The sequence below is a fragment of the Natrix helvetica genome, assembly GCF_964273705.1.
Source record: "Natrix helvetica genome assembly, chromosome: 12".
Classification (NCBI taxonomy): Eukaryota; Metazoa; Chordata; class Lepidosauria; order Squamata; family Natricidae; genus Natrix; species Natrix helvetica.
The window spans coordinates 2356199-2371397 of record NC_138556.1 but is presented as its reverse complement, the minus strand read 5'-3'; the positions used below and the strand labels follow the sequence as shown (position 1 = coordinate 2371397).

The window sequence follows — 15199 nt, the reverse complement described above, 5'->3', positions numbered from 1 at the left end:
GCTCACTTACCATTTTCTTCCCTATTTCAATTTGTGTTCCTAATCTGATTTTTGTGGTGCTGCTTTTGATAGGTTGGACTGTTTTATCCCTTTGTGTAAAGACAGATGCAAAACATGAGTTAAATAGTTCTGCTTTCTCCCTGTTGCTTGTCACCTTCTTGCCACTTTCGCCTAGCAATGGACCAATTGTTTCCTTAACTTTTTTCTTGTTTTTAACATGTTGGAAGAAGCTTTTTTTGTTAATTTTTACTTTTGTGGCAAGCCTTTCTTCATTGTGAGCCTTAGCTTTCCTCACTTCATCTTTACAGGCTCGGGCTATTTGCTGATATTCTGCCTTAGTTATGTCCCCCTCCTTCCACTTTTTATACTTAACTTTTTTGTCTCAATTCTTTTCAAGTTGGGCATTCTGTTGATTTCTTAAGGGTGCCTATTTGAACACTAAGACTTAATTAATGGGGTTATATGAAACATAGATGCAATGGCTGTGGAACATCTCTCTCACACCAGGCTTCCCTTGTGGTGGGGGACCATGGCTCTGCAGAAGGGAAAACGGATGCGGGTATTTGCATCAGAACTGAGCTAATTTATGGTTGCTTTCAGGGCCTAGCACAGGGGTCCCCAAACTTGGCAACTTTAAGACTTGTGCACTTCAACTCTTAGAATTCTCCAGTGGTGAATTCTGGGAGTTGAAGTCCACAAGTCTTAAAGTTGCCAAGTTTGAAGCTCTCTGGCCTAGCAGGTTGGTGACATTCTGGGATGATCTCAAGTTAGGGGGCCAATCTAAATTTGTAGTGAGGGCATTTATTAATCTTTTAGCCTTATGGATGCTCTTTCTCCATGGATTTTACTCAGACTAATAATAATAATTATGTTTTAATTATTTGTGCTTATTATCTGGTTGCTCCAGGTGCCTGAATACATTTCTATTGAGAATTCAACCCCATTTAACCTGCTTGTCTGGTTTTGGTACTTCATATTTTTTAAAAAAATATATATACAAAAGTGAAAGATTTATAGGAACTCCCTATACCAGGGGTGTCCAAACTCGGGAACTTTAAGACTTGTGGACTTCAACTCTCAGAATTCCCCAGCCAGCATGGCTGGCTGGGGAATTCTGGGAGTTGAAGTCCACAAGTCTTAAAGTTCCCGAGTTTGGACACCCCTGCCCTATACAGTCTGTGAGGGGATCTTGGCTATTCCATGTAATCCCATTTCAGATTTTAAATGGATTGGTCCTGGTCATCAAGGCCAATCCATGATGAACGATTCAGACCCTGAATTGAATCTTCGCTTATACCAAAGCAGGAGCTTCCAGGGGAAGGTTGCTTTGGGGGGAAAAGTCAAGACGGTGGCCTTGGCCATACGCTCGGAGCCCCACCCCATTTTTATGTGACTTGTAATGCGTGTAGAAAAGGGAAGGAGGTTTGATCGCAAGCTTTGGCCATCTTGAGTTTTTGGAACCAGCCTGTTGATGCGCCTACATTGTGTGAAACTGCTTCTCTCTGCTCCTTGATAAGGCAGCTTCTAAATCTATTAATCAGTTTGCTACTTTGTCTCACATTTAATTACACAAACATCCACTTATGGACTCACCTCTTCTCAGAGTCCTGTGGCTGACCCATCTATCACGTAAAAGCCGGAGATGCCATTAAAGCAGCAGAAGCTGATTACAGCAAAACTGATTAGACAAGCAAAATGCCACTGTAAACATCTATTTTAAGCCTTCATTATTTTAGTTACTAATATCACAGAGTATCTGGGTATAAGCCAGGCATTCTCCTCTTGGTCACAGAACACACATTCAGCACACAATGACCCAGAGACTTGATTTATAACCTCCCCAAACATTGAGAATTGTCAAATATATACATTCTCGTGTTTCTGCAAGGCATAATACTGCATCAAAAGGCAATAAAAACTAAAGCAGAAAAAGATCTAAGTTGAAAAAGGCAGCACTGCTAATTATAAGGCAATTACGGTACCCGAAAATTGTATTTGTGCAATTGTGGACGCTACTAATTTTGAACTTTCTTTGGATTCCCTCCCTGAATCCAGAGTTGCCATTGATCACTGTTCACTGTCTCAGCTGATAAGAGGGAGGTCTGTCATTGCACTCATCCCATCTCCTCCATTCTCTCACAAAATAAACAACAGGAGTTAGTTATGAATTCACACTTGACTCTGACGAGTTTTTATGTTATGGAAAAAGAAAGCTTAGCCACATTGAAAGGAAGCCTTAATTGTATGGTTCAATTAATTGCTTTCACTAATCCCCCTTCGGCAGTTTTCTGATCTTGTGATGTTTTGCTGTTCTGTTGGCATTTCAAAGGAAACATGAACCAGGAATATTCGGGTTTAATAAGTTCATGTTTGTAGTCATTTCCTGACACAACAATTGTGAAACTCTCCTCCCAAAATGGCAAAACATACCTCCATCCAGACTGAGTGGGTGGGAAACATATGAGAATGCAAAGTTATCTTTAAACTTGGGGAAAGTGACAAAAAGTTAATTGCCAAATGATTATTCTTAATTATTCTGATGTTTGAAGGTTTGCACGCAGTTGAACAGAGTCAATCAAACCCAACTTCAGGATGTATGCAGTGATGTTAGAAGAGCATTGCCACATTCACCTGACCTCAGCATCCTGCTTCCCACAATGGCTAATCAAATTGAACATATAAAGGAGAAATGTAATAGGTCTCTATGACCAGAGTCTCTTGCTGGCTTGAATTTCCATTCTCCCTGGTCCAGCTGGCTTCCTTCTTCTCGGTCACATTCAAACAGCAGGATGCACATATAAAGGTGGAAGTCTTTGGACATGTGGTTGCATCTGCTATCTTAACTTTTTTTGACCCCCTCCATTTCCTATGGACAACCTGCCACTGTGGCCTCTTCACACAGACATTCACACTCTGTGGACACATTTGCATTATGGCTCATGCAACAACTTACCACCTGCAGTGGCTATCTCCTTCCCCAGCATGCTTAAACTAATATGAGATGCATGACATTCTTGCATCCTTGGAGCACAATTATAATTTACATAGAGGGAGTAGTTCTTACCCCTCTCTCTAGCTGTATGTTTTAGTCCAGATGGAGGAATTTTCTTTCATGAAAACTTTATTAAGGGCAAACGAAGCTATCCTTCTGGAGGGAGTAACAACTTCAGGAGAGAAGAGGGATTTACTTCCAAGAAAATATAGGATAAAAATTGTACTTACCTTTAATGTTATTACTGGAGAAGCATAAAATATCAACCAATCATATTAAGTTAAATTCCTGTATTACAGTTATCCATTGAATTATTTTGAAGAAAATGTGTAAATTAATATTTTCCCCATCTCTTAAGGGATAGAGATTCATATTATATTAATAACATTGCCAAAGAGGGATGGGGAAGAGAAGCTATAAATGTTAGCATACGTTGATTGATTAGTGTATTGTATCCTAATAAAACAAAGAGGTTTATGGTCAGTGACTAGTTGTTGACTTTCTTAATAAACCTTTGGAGATGTTTTGCTTGCATGGGATTGCAATTAAAAAGTGACTAGATAGCTTATTTTTTACAATTTGTTTTTTAAGCTGCCTTGCATTTTTTGCTGTAAAATCTCAATGCTTTTCTTTTGTTTTTAACCTTCTTGCAAGCTCATATTTCTAGTCTCTGGGAAGAGAGGTTTCAGTTAAATTGTTCCTTTTTTCGCTTGTCATCTCCTAGTTTAAGCTGTCAAGATGAAAGGCCACACAAGATTTAACACATATAATACCCGTGACAATTAAATGCATCACAGTAATTAGTATTTACTATACAAATGACATTCATATCCCAAGCTTTAATTAACAGGAAAAAAACCAAATCTGTAAGAAAACATATTTACTCATCACTATTATTTCCCAAAGTCTAACTGGCTACACTTACTAAAAATGTGAAAGCAACTGTGGTTCTGTTCCCTAGGATTGTGCTAGCCACAGGAGAGCTACTTTGAACTGAAAACTGCAAGGCCACAATACAAACCTACATATTGCAAAACGTGGTAAACGTATTTTCTTAAACACCTACGTTGATTCAGTGGGTTGCAGTCCTAGTTAAGTAGGCAATTTGTGGTCTTATGCTTTTAGTCAGGCAAGGTCTGAAGCATACACACGTGAAAATAACCGCAGAGCCCACCCCCCACCCCCAGTAGTCAGACAGACAAGAGTCCAATCATCGGCCAGGAAGATGTTTTGGGAATGTCTCTGGTCCAGTCCAGGTGCTCTGTGCTGCCTTGTGCATGCCATTCCCAGGACGGTTGGCCTTGAAGATGTTAAACAACCCAAACTGGCCTCTCGAGTCCAAGCCTCCCTGTCGATTCTTAGCAATTCCACTCTCAGACCTCCTGCACGCTTCCCCTCCCAAATGCCCATTGCTCCCTTCCTTCCCGTTTCCATGGCAGCTGGCAGCAAGCTTGAAGGAAAGGGATGATGGCCAGGCTGACACTCTGATCATGTGGGCAGAGAGGCCATGACTCTTTTGCTCCTATCCAACACCTGTTTTAGCACATCATCTGGTTGCATTGTATACCCAAATTATGCAAGTTTCTGTTTTTCTATACAGATCGGTTTTCCTTGCAGATTACAAATCCTTAAGGTTTGAAGATCTCTTTTTGGTTTTTCTTGCAAAGGTCCTTATTTATACTTGATCATAGCACAAGTGGTCTAACAATATCAGTTCCCTTTTTGGCACCCTGATGTTCCTGTCATCTCATTCCCAACGAAGTAATGAAACAGCCTGACATTATCGGGTGAATCGCTATAAAATATATTGTCTTTACCATTTTAACACAAGGCATACATAGTATGTAAACTCACCAATACATTCTGAGGACATACACTTTTATTTTTATAAATAAGTCAAGGTGCCAAGCATAACTAATTTTTTTTCCTCTTCCTATTTTTCTCCATAACACAATCCTATGTGATTAATTGGGCTGAGGGAGAGTAGCTAATCCAAAGTCACCCAGTTGGCTTTTATATCTAAGGTGGGACTAGAATTCAGTGTCCTGATGTCTAGCCAGTTTCCTTAAACCACTAGACCAAACTGGCTCTCAGATTTCCCCTTTAGACAAAGTGGTGCACAAACAATTCTTCAACTTTAGAGATGTATGCATATTTTGTTTTGTTCCTGGAGACTGAAAGCACACGGGAATGCAAGTGCACACACCAATAATGCAATGCGTGTGCCCCCCAGCACACGCAACCCCCCCGCCTGTGCATGCATGCGCAACCTCGTGCATGTGCTCCCTGCCCCCGCACATGCATGTATGTATATAATGGTGTGATTCAGTCCCCTTTCCCCACTTTTAGAGAAAAATCACTAGCAAGAGATTTTTAAAAAATCAAACTTTATTTAAAAAAAAGTCAAGGAATTAAGGAGCCCAATTTGCAATATTCTTGGCAGGCCAGAAGATGGTAGCAGTTCAATTGATGAACAAGGAGAGAGTCCCCATTTCAATTTAGATTTCTGTTCAAAAAAAGTGAATTAAAAAGTGAATTACATAGAAATCCTATTTGAATGGAGAAATGAGAACACAATAAGACAATTAAAATTTGACACAGCTTTGGACTAAAATAATTTACCTGAGAGATACTGAAGGAAAGTCCTCTGCTCCTTTTCTTCCTGGCCACAGCACTGTTGGGGAGATGAGGCCCCCCCAAAAGGTCTGCCAATTCAGCTCAACCTGTTTCTTTAACAGATTAACAGAGTTGGAAGGCAGTTTGTAGGTCATCTAGTCCACCCCCACCCCTGCCCAAGCAGGAGACCGTACACCATTTCTAACAGAGGGCAATCCAGTCTCTTCTTAAAAGCTTCCAGTGATGAAGCTCCCACAATTTCTGAAAGCAACTTCTGTTCCATTGAATATAGAATAAAATAGTTGGAAGGGACCTTGTAGGTCATCTAGTGCAACCACCACCACCCCGCTGCCCAAGCAGGAGACTCTATACCATTTCTGACCGATGGCAGTCCAGTCTCTTCTTGAAAACTTCCAGGGATGAAGCTCCCACAACTTCCAAAGGCAACTTCTGTTCCATGGGTTGATTGCTCTCATTGTCAGAAAATTCCTCCTTATTTCCAGCTTGAATCTTTCCTTGGTCAGTTTCCATCCATTATTCTTTGTCCCGCCTTCAGGTGCCTTGGAAAACAGCTTGACCCTCTCCTCTCTCTGGCAGCCCCTCAAGTATTGGAAGAGTGCTATGGTGTCTCCCCTGGTCCTTCTCTTCACTTCTTGCTCCAGTTTCCTGCAGTTCTACTGACTTTTTCTCCCTCTAGGAGGGGAAGCCTGGCAGAAGATGGCTGCATTCAGATGCACACCTTGTCCTACTTGGGGGCGGGGGGGGGGCGTTGAAGTGCCCCTGGGGTCATTCAGACGAGCCCTTTAACCCATCATAGGCTTCCAAAGTCTCCAGGTGGCTTACAGCATCCCTCTGCGGCCATTGGCTGGGCTGCCGTGACGTCACGGAACCCGCCATCCTTTTAAGTGAACGCCCCCGCGGTAAAGAACCGGGGCGCGTAGGAGCGTCATCTCCGAAAAGGACAGGTGAGTGATAAGGGTTTCGCCTCGCCCCACCCGGTCGCCAGCCCCAAGCAGCGGCCCTCGTGCCGTCTCGCCCCCGAGGAGGAAGCTCTCCCTCCCGGGCAGCGCCGTCCCGCCTTGAGGGGACGGACAAAATGGCTGCCGCGCGCGCGCCGCGGATTCAAACGCCGGGCGCGGGGCGGGGGCGGGGAAGGCGGTCTCCCGGCGGGGTTCACTGCGCTTGCGCCCCGCGATTCAAGATGGCGGACAGTGCGGAACTAAAGGTAAAGGCGCAGTTGGGAGCCCCCCCCCCTCGCCTCCCTCCACGGCCACTCTCCGCCCCCGCCCCGGGCCGTTTCGGGGGGCGGCGGCGGGGGCGCCTCTGAGGCGGCGAGGTCGGCACGAGCGCGGAGGAGGGGAGAGGGGCAGGGAGGACTGAGGAGGGCGCCCTCCCCCCCCCGGCTGCCTGGAGAAAAGACCCCCGGTGGCGCCTCTGACGCCGCCTCGCCTCCCCCGGCCGCCTTCACCTCGCTGCGGGGCTGCCGCTTCCTCCCCCGCGGAGAGTCGGGCTGGTCTCCTCCGGACAGGACGGGGCTGTCCGCGACCGTCCCCCGGTGGAGAGCGGAGCGAGCTCGGGACTTCTTCCCTGCCCCGGCTCTCCCCACTCCCGGGGCCCAACTCAGATGCGGGGAGCATGAGCCCGCCTGCCGCCCCCTCCCTCCGGAGCAGTGCCGGTTTTGCCCCGGGAAAGGCTGGGAAAGTCTGCCGGGCTCTCGGGCTCCGGACGGGGGGCGGCTCGGCGGAAGAAGCGGAGGGACAGAGAGAGTTAACCCCCTCCCCAAGCTCAGCGGCGCCTTCTTGTCCCACGGCTTCCCTTCCCCTTTGGCCGGCCTGGGGGAGGAAAAGGGTTTTCTTCCTCCTCCCTCGGAAGATGCCTGTGCGGGGGACGCCAATTAGAGTCGCGTGAACGCGGCGAGGGGCGCAATCAAACGGGCCGGGGGACGGGCGGGCGGCGTTGAGTTGCGGTCGGAGTTGCCAGAAAGTAAGCGCGGAGAAAGCGGGGCTTCCTGGGCTTCTCCCTCTCCGGACTTGCGCGCATTTCCTTGCTCTTCTCTCCCCCCCTCCCCGCTTGAAGTTGAAGCTTTCCCGAGCTCCCCGGGAGGCGAGCGGGGGCGGAAGGAAACTGGCTTCCCTCCTCCTCGAGAAGAAAGAAACCAAAAGTGGGGAATCTGGCCGCCGCCTTTTCCCTCCCGAGGCTCCTTCCGAAGGGCCCAAGGGATGACAGCTGGAGGAGGGATGGGGACACCCGGGAGAGAAAATAGTTTCAATATCTCTGGGCGGTTAGCAGCATCTCCAGAAGTTTCTCTTTAAAGCAATAATATCCCTCTTGTCAAAAGAATGTTTGATGTAGGTATAACCAAGGGTTTTGTAATAATATTAATTTCCTTTCCTTAATTATTCATATGTTTGGTGGTGATAAAAGGACTTTTGAGTGGATATATTCAGTTATAGGGCTTAATATTTTCATTTATCACAAAGCTAGCTAGTTTGCGTGAAATACAGCCAATGCCTTAAGTGCAAAGTAAATGCTTAATTTAAAAAGTCTTTAGTGCAGATGGGAGGCTTTTATTTTCTTGTGCAGTTTCGGTCTTTATAAGCCACAAGGTAAGTCAAATTTGTACATCAGCATTCAGTCAGAGGTAATGTAAAAGCTTTCCAAACAGCAATAGCTGCAGCATGCTACATTAGATGCTTGATGTAGGTTTAAATTGGGATGAGGCTGCCAGGAAAGACAGAATAGTTGTGAGACGGATAACAGGTATCTAATAATTAACAATTATAATGCGTTGAAAGCCTATTGTGCTTGCTGAGACTTCTTGAGATTTTTGATGTACCAGTGCCAGAGGGCCTCTAGGTATCTATAAAGATCTTTTTTTCATTTGGACTCTTCAACTGTGCTTTGATCCTTCAGGAGTTTGTATACAGAGTGATGGCTGTTTTCTTTGAATGGATCCTGTTTATCACCTCCCCCTTGCCTTTTGTGCTTTGAAGAGCAGAGTGGAATTTTGCTGGTCTGGAAATAAGAGTATTTTTTAAAAAAAACGTTGTAGCCAGCTGTTGTAAAGCATAAAAACATTTATCTGTTTTCATTCACTCTTTGAACTGCTTCGTTAATCTTGTCTGTGATTGGCTGAGATGATGGGCTTATTAGGGAATAGTTTTAAAACCTGGCTGTTTTAGATGGCAAAACATTCCTCCTTTTCTCTCTCTTCAAGATCCTGTGGAGAAAGCAAATTTATATGTGAGGGATATACATTTTTTCCTTCTGTAAGCATGAGAAAATTACTCAAAATAATAACGTTAAAAGCATTTTTTTAAGACCTGAATTCCCCCCCCCCCCCTTCTGTATTATCTTTCTTTTCTCCTGCTCATTTGCCAACATTAGGTGTTCTGTTCTCTCTGTAGCATCTGTCTCTGACTTTGATTTTTATCGCTTTCTTTGGTATTAACATAAAGTTTAAAATATGAGATTGTTTTTTAACATTTAACACAAACTCAAGGCAATTTACAGAATATTAAATATTAAAACATTGTACACATTTAAAACTAAAATGAAGAATGAAAGTAAACAAAAACAACTGAGAAGACTAAAACTTAGAATCTGACCCACCTCACAGGGATGTTGTTGTAGGGAAAATAGCCTGTTTGTCTGGAATAAGTCCATTGTCTTGAATTATTTGTAAAAATAATAAAGGCAGGATACAAATTAAAAAAAATATCTAGCAAATGTAGAACAGAAGACAAATATTTTTAATGTTTGACTTACAAAAACAATGGAGCCCAAAATTTCCATTGCAAAGAAGACAGTTACTAAGTGAATTTTGCCTCTCACATTCTAAATGGATTTGGAGTATGTAAATGACGGAGAAAGTCTGATCTGGTGGTAATACGTCTGTGGGCAAACAGCTCCAAATAGCCTGATCCTCTGTTTCTCAGATTTGACTGTTTTGAGGTGGAAAAGAATCTTACAAAGATTGCAAAATATTTTACTACAAATCTTTTATATGCACATGTTTATGTCTACATTTACATTTAGAATAGAATAGAGCTGGAAGGGACCTTGGAGGTCTTCTAGTCCAGCCCCCTGCTCAAGCAGGGGAACCTGTACTATTTCAGATAAGTGACTGTCTAGAGATTCTTCTTAAAAACCTCCAGTGATGGGAGTGCCCAAGACGTCTGGAGGCAAGCTGTTCCACTGGTTAATTGTCCTCGCTGTTGGAAATTTTCTCCTTAATTCCAAGTTGCTTCTCTCCTTGATTAGTTTCCAACCATTGTTTCTTGTCTTGCTTTCTGGTGCTTTGGATAATAATTTGACCCCCTCTTCTAAGGGACTATCTAGACCAGTGGTTCTCAACCTGTGGGCTGGGACCCCTTTGGGGGTCGAACGATCCTTTCACAGGGGTCGCCTAAGACCATCGGAAAACACATATTTTCGATGGTCTTAGGAACCGAGACACCAATTTTATGGTTGGGGATCACCACAACGTGAGGAACTGTATTAAAGGGTTGCGGCATTGGGAAGGTTGAGAACCACTGCTCTAGACTCTAGTATCTTCTTAAAAACCTCCAGTGATGGAGTGCCCATGATTTCTGAAGGTAAATTTATACAAACAATAAAGAATATAAACTGTTTTTAAAAATTAAGAGCCACTTTGGTGTAGTTAGTATTTAAAATACTGGTCTAGAAACGAGAAGACTGGGAGATTTAGGCCTTCTTTAGGCATGAAAACTGACTGAGTAACTTTGGGGCCGTCATACTTTCTCAACTCGGCCCCCTTTGCAGGATCGTTGTGGGGAAAATAGGCAGACGTATTAGATATGGTCACAATCTTGAGATAACCAAAACATATATTTTAAAAAGGTAGGATAAAAATAATGATGATACTGTGTGGGAAGGTTATTTAGATATTCTATATGCAAGTTGTGTTGAGTTTTCTAAGTAAGTATCTGCTTTTAAAGGAAACTCTTCCAAGGCTTGTTATTGGAGCATCTTAAGGAGTCCTTAAAATTACTGTATGCATTCCTGTGAAATTGCACACTGTTTTCAGTTTTGACTTTTCTGCTGGAGGGATAAATCTGGTCAGGCTTAACAGGATGAGCAGATGGGAAAAAATTCCCTCCCCTTTTTTTAATTTGGGAAGGTAATTTAAATTAAAGATAAGCTACTTTTGTTTATATTTGGGGTTGTTTTTAAATGGACAATCAAGCCTGTTTCCAATCTGCAGGGAAAATATCTGTTGCATGGTTGAAAGTTTTTAAAAACTTCCTATATGTCTTTGCATATTGTGTATAGTTTGAATTAATATTACAGTTCAGAGATAGATAGCACTTCTTGAATGCTAAAGTTACAGATGGGGGTCTGAGAAATCCTTTTCGAAAGGGGGAAGGCAAACATTGTCTTAAGGAATGGCAGGGCCTACAAATAGTTGCATGTTCCAAGGGGCAAAATCAAATTTAGATTGCATCAAATATTGGTATTATTTTCCTTATAAAATTCTGTTCTAGTCTGCACCAGTCAGATGCCACCTCAAGTAAAGTACGGTGTATGCCCTAAGTGTGGATGCTCAGAGAATTGGACTCTTATAAGAAAAGCTTGTGGAAATTGGGTATGTTTAACTTTGTGACAAAAAGTCATAATGCAATCATAACCACCCTCTTCAAATACCTTAAGGGTTGTCACACAAAGAAACCAAAGACCTGTTCTCTGTCATTTAGGACAATATATACTGTAGTATATTTAAATTACCGGAAGGAAGATTTTAGCTGAGGTTAAAAAAAACTTCCTGTTGTAAGAGCAGATTGAGAAAGAGGCTTAGGAAAGTGCTGCTCTTTTCTGGCTAGAACATAGAATAACAGCATTGGAGAAGGGACCTTGGAGGTAATTATGTATGACTTTCAAATAATAATAAGAGTTTTAATTTACAGAATACAGAATAATAGGCTTGGAAGGGAGCTTGGAGTTTTTCTATCCAACTCCCTGCTCAAGCAGGAGATCCTGTACCATTCCAGACAATTGGCTGTCCAGTCTCTTTCTGAAAGACTACAGTATTGGAGCACCCACAGCTTCTGAAGGCAAGCCATTCCATTGGTTGATTGCTCTCCCCGTTAGGAAATTTTGGGGTACACATTCATTAGGCTGTAATTTGCATTTCTGCACCAAGCAGGCAATTGGACTCTGGCTCTTTCCGATTCTGACCCCATAATGTTACTGTGATTGCAGTTGCACGCAGTTCCCAAAGGAAGTAAGCTGGAATGAACAGCTGCATTTTTTCATCTCCTACGACTTTCCATGACCCATGGAAACTGCTGCTTGTAAGGTACACAATTTCCCACTTTAGGTTTGCAAGCAGTATCAATGACAACTCTTTATCCTTTTCACATCAATGAAGGCATTAAAATAAAATAACTGACTTTCTTGCAGTATTGTCCATGCTTTCCCATTTGGTACCCACATATCAGATTTATTTTGGGATGTATCCAGGCAAAGGTGCAATGAATTTAAATCAACAAGACTTGGGTCATGGCTGGGGTTTATGGATTTCTCCAAATAATATGATCTAGATTCAACCCCCTGTATTTCATACAATCTCTAAAGCCACTAATTATATTTCTGGTATCTCTGGTTTACTATATGTTGTCTTAGTAAACATCAGTTTTCAGTTACTACACTGTCTCCAGATTGTTTTTAAATTTTGTAAACTTTGGTACTGTGCTTCAGATGGAAAAGAAAAAAACATCTAATTGTATCTTCTGTTGGTGAGGAAACTGCTTTAGTTGCTCTGTTGTGTTTTTGAGAATCATGGGAAGTCTGTACTCTTTGGCATGCTTTTTTAAATGTTGTCTTATTTTGTTAAATATTAAAGCAGTTATTAGATGGTATCTGTAAATGACTCTGGTATTTTGTGTTTTTGTCATAAGCGATTATTTTACAGCTGGAAAACAAATCCAAAGTTTTGTGATATCAGATTTATAAAGATTTGTATAAAGAAAAAGAATAACACCTTTAATTGGTGTCTAAACCTTATAATACATTTGGGGTGGGTATCATATAACTAAGGTCATGTAACTGAGAATTTAATTTGAGGGATGTTTACATTAATAGTAAATATAAAAACAAAGAAGTATTTAAATATGTTAAATTCACACTAATTTAACTTTGGCTGTATCTTTTTAATATCCAAACCTGATATGTCAAGTTCGAGACCATTAGAGTTTTAATCATAAAAAAGGCTATTCTAGAAGTAGATGGCAGGAAGTCAGAAGAAGCTGAAAACCACAAGCCATATGAAAGCTGTCAATGCAGTGAGGAAGGGAATTCACATTATTAGACTGTTTCAAAATGTTATAGGGGTGCATGTTAATTTTCCATTTCAAGCCATTAATTTTGGAAATTTAAAACAAAGTGACAAAGTGACACAGAAATGGCTAGAATGCAAAATAAGGCAGACAGTTTGGTGGCAAAACTGGAGATATGGGAACTGACTTTTACCCTAGAGCAGGGGTGTCCAAACTTGGGAACTTTAAGACTTGTGGTCTTCAACTCCCAGAATTCCCCAGCCAGCATGGCTGGCTGGGGAATTCTGGGAGTTGAAGTCCACAAGTCTTAAAGTTCCCAAGTTTGGACACCCCTGCCCTAGAGATACTGATTTTCAGTTTAAAAAATAATAATTTGTTCCATCAGGAAACTTTGAGGAGCAGGACTGAAATTTGAGGTTAATAGAAACACTGTAAGGACGAATGAGTTTAAATCTCAAGGATCAAACGAATTGAATCTTAAGGTTCTGAAGATTCTAACCATCAACTATTTTGTACAGGTAGTCGTCAAATTACAAGGGTTCATTTAGTGACCATTCAAAGTTACAACCTCAGTGAAAAAGGGACATGATCTTTTTTCACATTTAGGACTATTGCAGCATCCCCATGGTCACGTAAAGAGAACTGAAATACTTGGCAACTGGTTCATATTTATGACAGTTGCAGTGTCCTGAGGTCATATGATCCCCTTTTGCGATCTTTTGACAAGGAAAGTCAATGGGAAAGCAAGGTTCACTTAACAACTGTGTTACTAATTTAACAGCTGCAGTGATTCATTTAACTGTGGCAAGTGGTTGTACAATGGGACAAAACAAATGTCTCACTTAGCGATAGAAATTTTGGGCTAAATTGTGGTTGTAAGTTGAGGATTATCTGTATTATTCTGGAGAAATCCAGGAAGACTGAGAAGTGACAGATTATTGAAGGAGAGCAAATATCCTTAAAGTATCTTCAAAAAGATAACAAGGTAGATATATTAAACCTGTCAGTTTGATTTTGATACCCTGGCAAGATTCTAGAATAGGTTGCTCTAAGGACCATGGAAACTATTCCGTAGTTATCAGAACTCAGTACTGATTTGTCAAGAACAAATATTACTTCAGCAAACTTTCTCTACATTATTTACTGAATTGATGGTGGGAGCACTGCAAATATAATATACCCTTAGCAAAGTATCAGAGACCCTGATTAGCAGGCTTGGAATGATGGCATGATAATTAAGTGGGTATATAGCTGGCTAAAAGTTGTATTTGCCTGCCTCTCCTCATCAAATTGGAGAGAGACACCCAAGAGAGCCAGCCAATGGGGAGCCACAAGGTTGGTCCTAGGTCTCTCGCTCTTCAACATTTGCATTCATGATTTCTTGGGAGGGATTGCTTACCATATTTGTAGACAATAAAATAATTGGCAGGATGGCTAAAGCCCCAAGACAGAGTTGGCAAACATTTTTCTCTAGGACCAGGCCCTGCCCCTCCTCTACACCTGCAGGCACAGCTGGCAGGTCTTCAGGTCAAGGAGTTTGGTAGCCATTGGACAGTGCTGAGACATCACCAAGGAGGCTGTTGTCTGGCTACCCCTGCTCAGGAGACTCTGGCCCCAGTCCTCTGCCATAACCTGGATGCTCAGCTGAGCCTTAGGTCAGGCATTCTGCTACCGCCTGCCCCTCTCCTCATGGCCCATAAAAATGCAGCCAGAAATAACATTGAGCAATGATCTTGGTAGTTTAGCCCGGGGTGTCAAACTGGATCAGCATTGTAGTTCTCTGTTGGGTGCGGGGGGCTGAGGGTGAGGGGAGATGGGATGCCACATTTAGTGCAAGGCCTGTTGTGGGAAAATGTGGCAGCCCTGAAGATCCAAAGAGAAAGATGGCCTCCAGGGCGGACATGGTGCCTCTTGTAGTACTTTGCCAGGCAAAACGGGTCACGGGGATGCGCATGCCTCCTGTGGCCAATTTTCGGCCGGCAGAAGCACCGCAGGTGGTCCTTTGATATTTCCAGGCCTGCCCTACAAGCCAGATCTAAGCCAAATTTGTCCCACAGACCTTGAGTTTGACACCCCTGGTTTAGACAAATGAGCTGAATTTTTTTTAAAAAAAGTTTATAGTTCTCCATTTCGGAAACAAAAATTAATTGGTCAGGAATTATAGTACCTTCACTCCGTATTTAGCAACACTTCAGTTTATTTTATTTATTTATTAAATTTATTTGCTACCCATCTCACCTTGGGCCTACTCTGTTTAGCGACCATTCACAAATATGACAGTAATAAACAGCAA

The 15199-nt window shown here is 42.4% G+C and overlaps 1 protein-coding gene across 5 annotated transcripts in view; it reads left to right on the top strand.

Annotated features, from left to right (window-relative positions):
- The first annotated feature begins 6484 nt into the window (after positions 1–6484).
- PIAS1 (protein inhibitor of activated STAT 1) overlaps positions 6485–15199 on the top strand; it is a 76956-nt gene continuing 68241 nt past the window's right edge. Inside the window, exon 1 of one of the 5 annotated variants that reach the window (XM_081965220.1) lies at positions 6485–6573. Coding sequence is in view for 2 of the 5 variants with exons in the window: in XM_081965217.1 (XP_081821343.1) it covers positions 6705–6833 (129 nt within the window). In the remaining 3 variants the exon portion in view is untranslated. Of the gene's footprint in view, positions 6574–6689; positions 6834–15199 lie in introns of those variants that run through there. The other 4 variants (XM_081965219.1, XM_081965217.1, XM_081965218.1 and 1 more) reach the window with 4 other exon arrangements.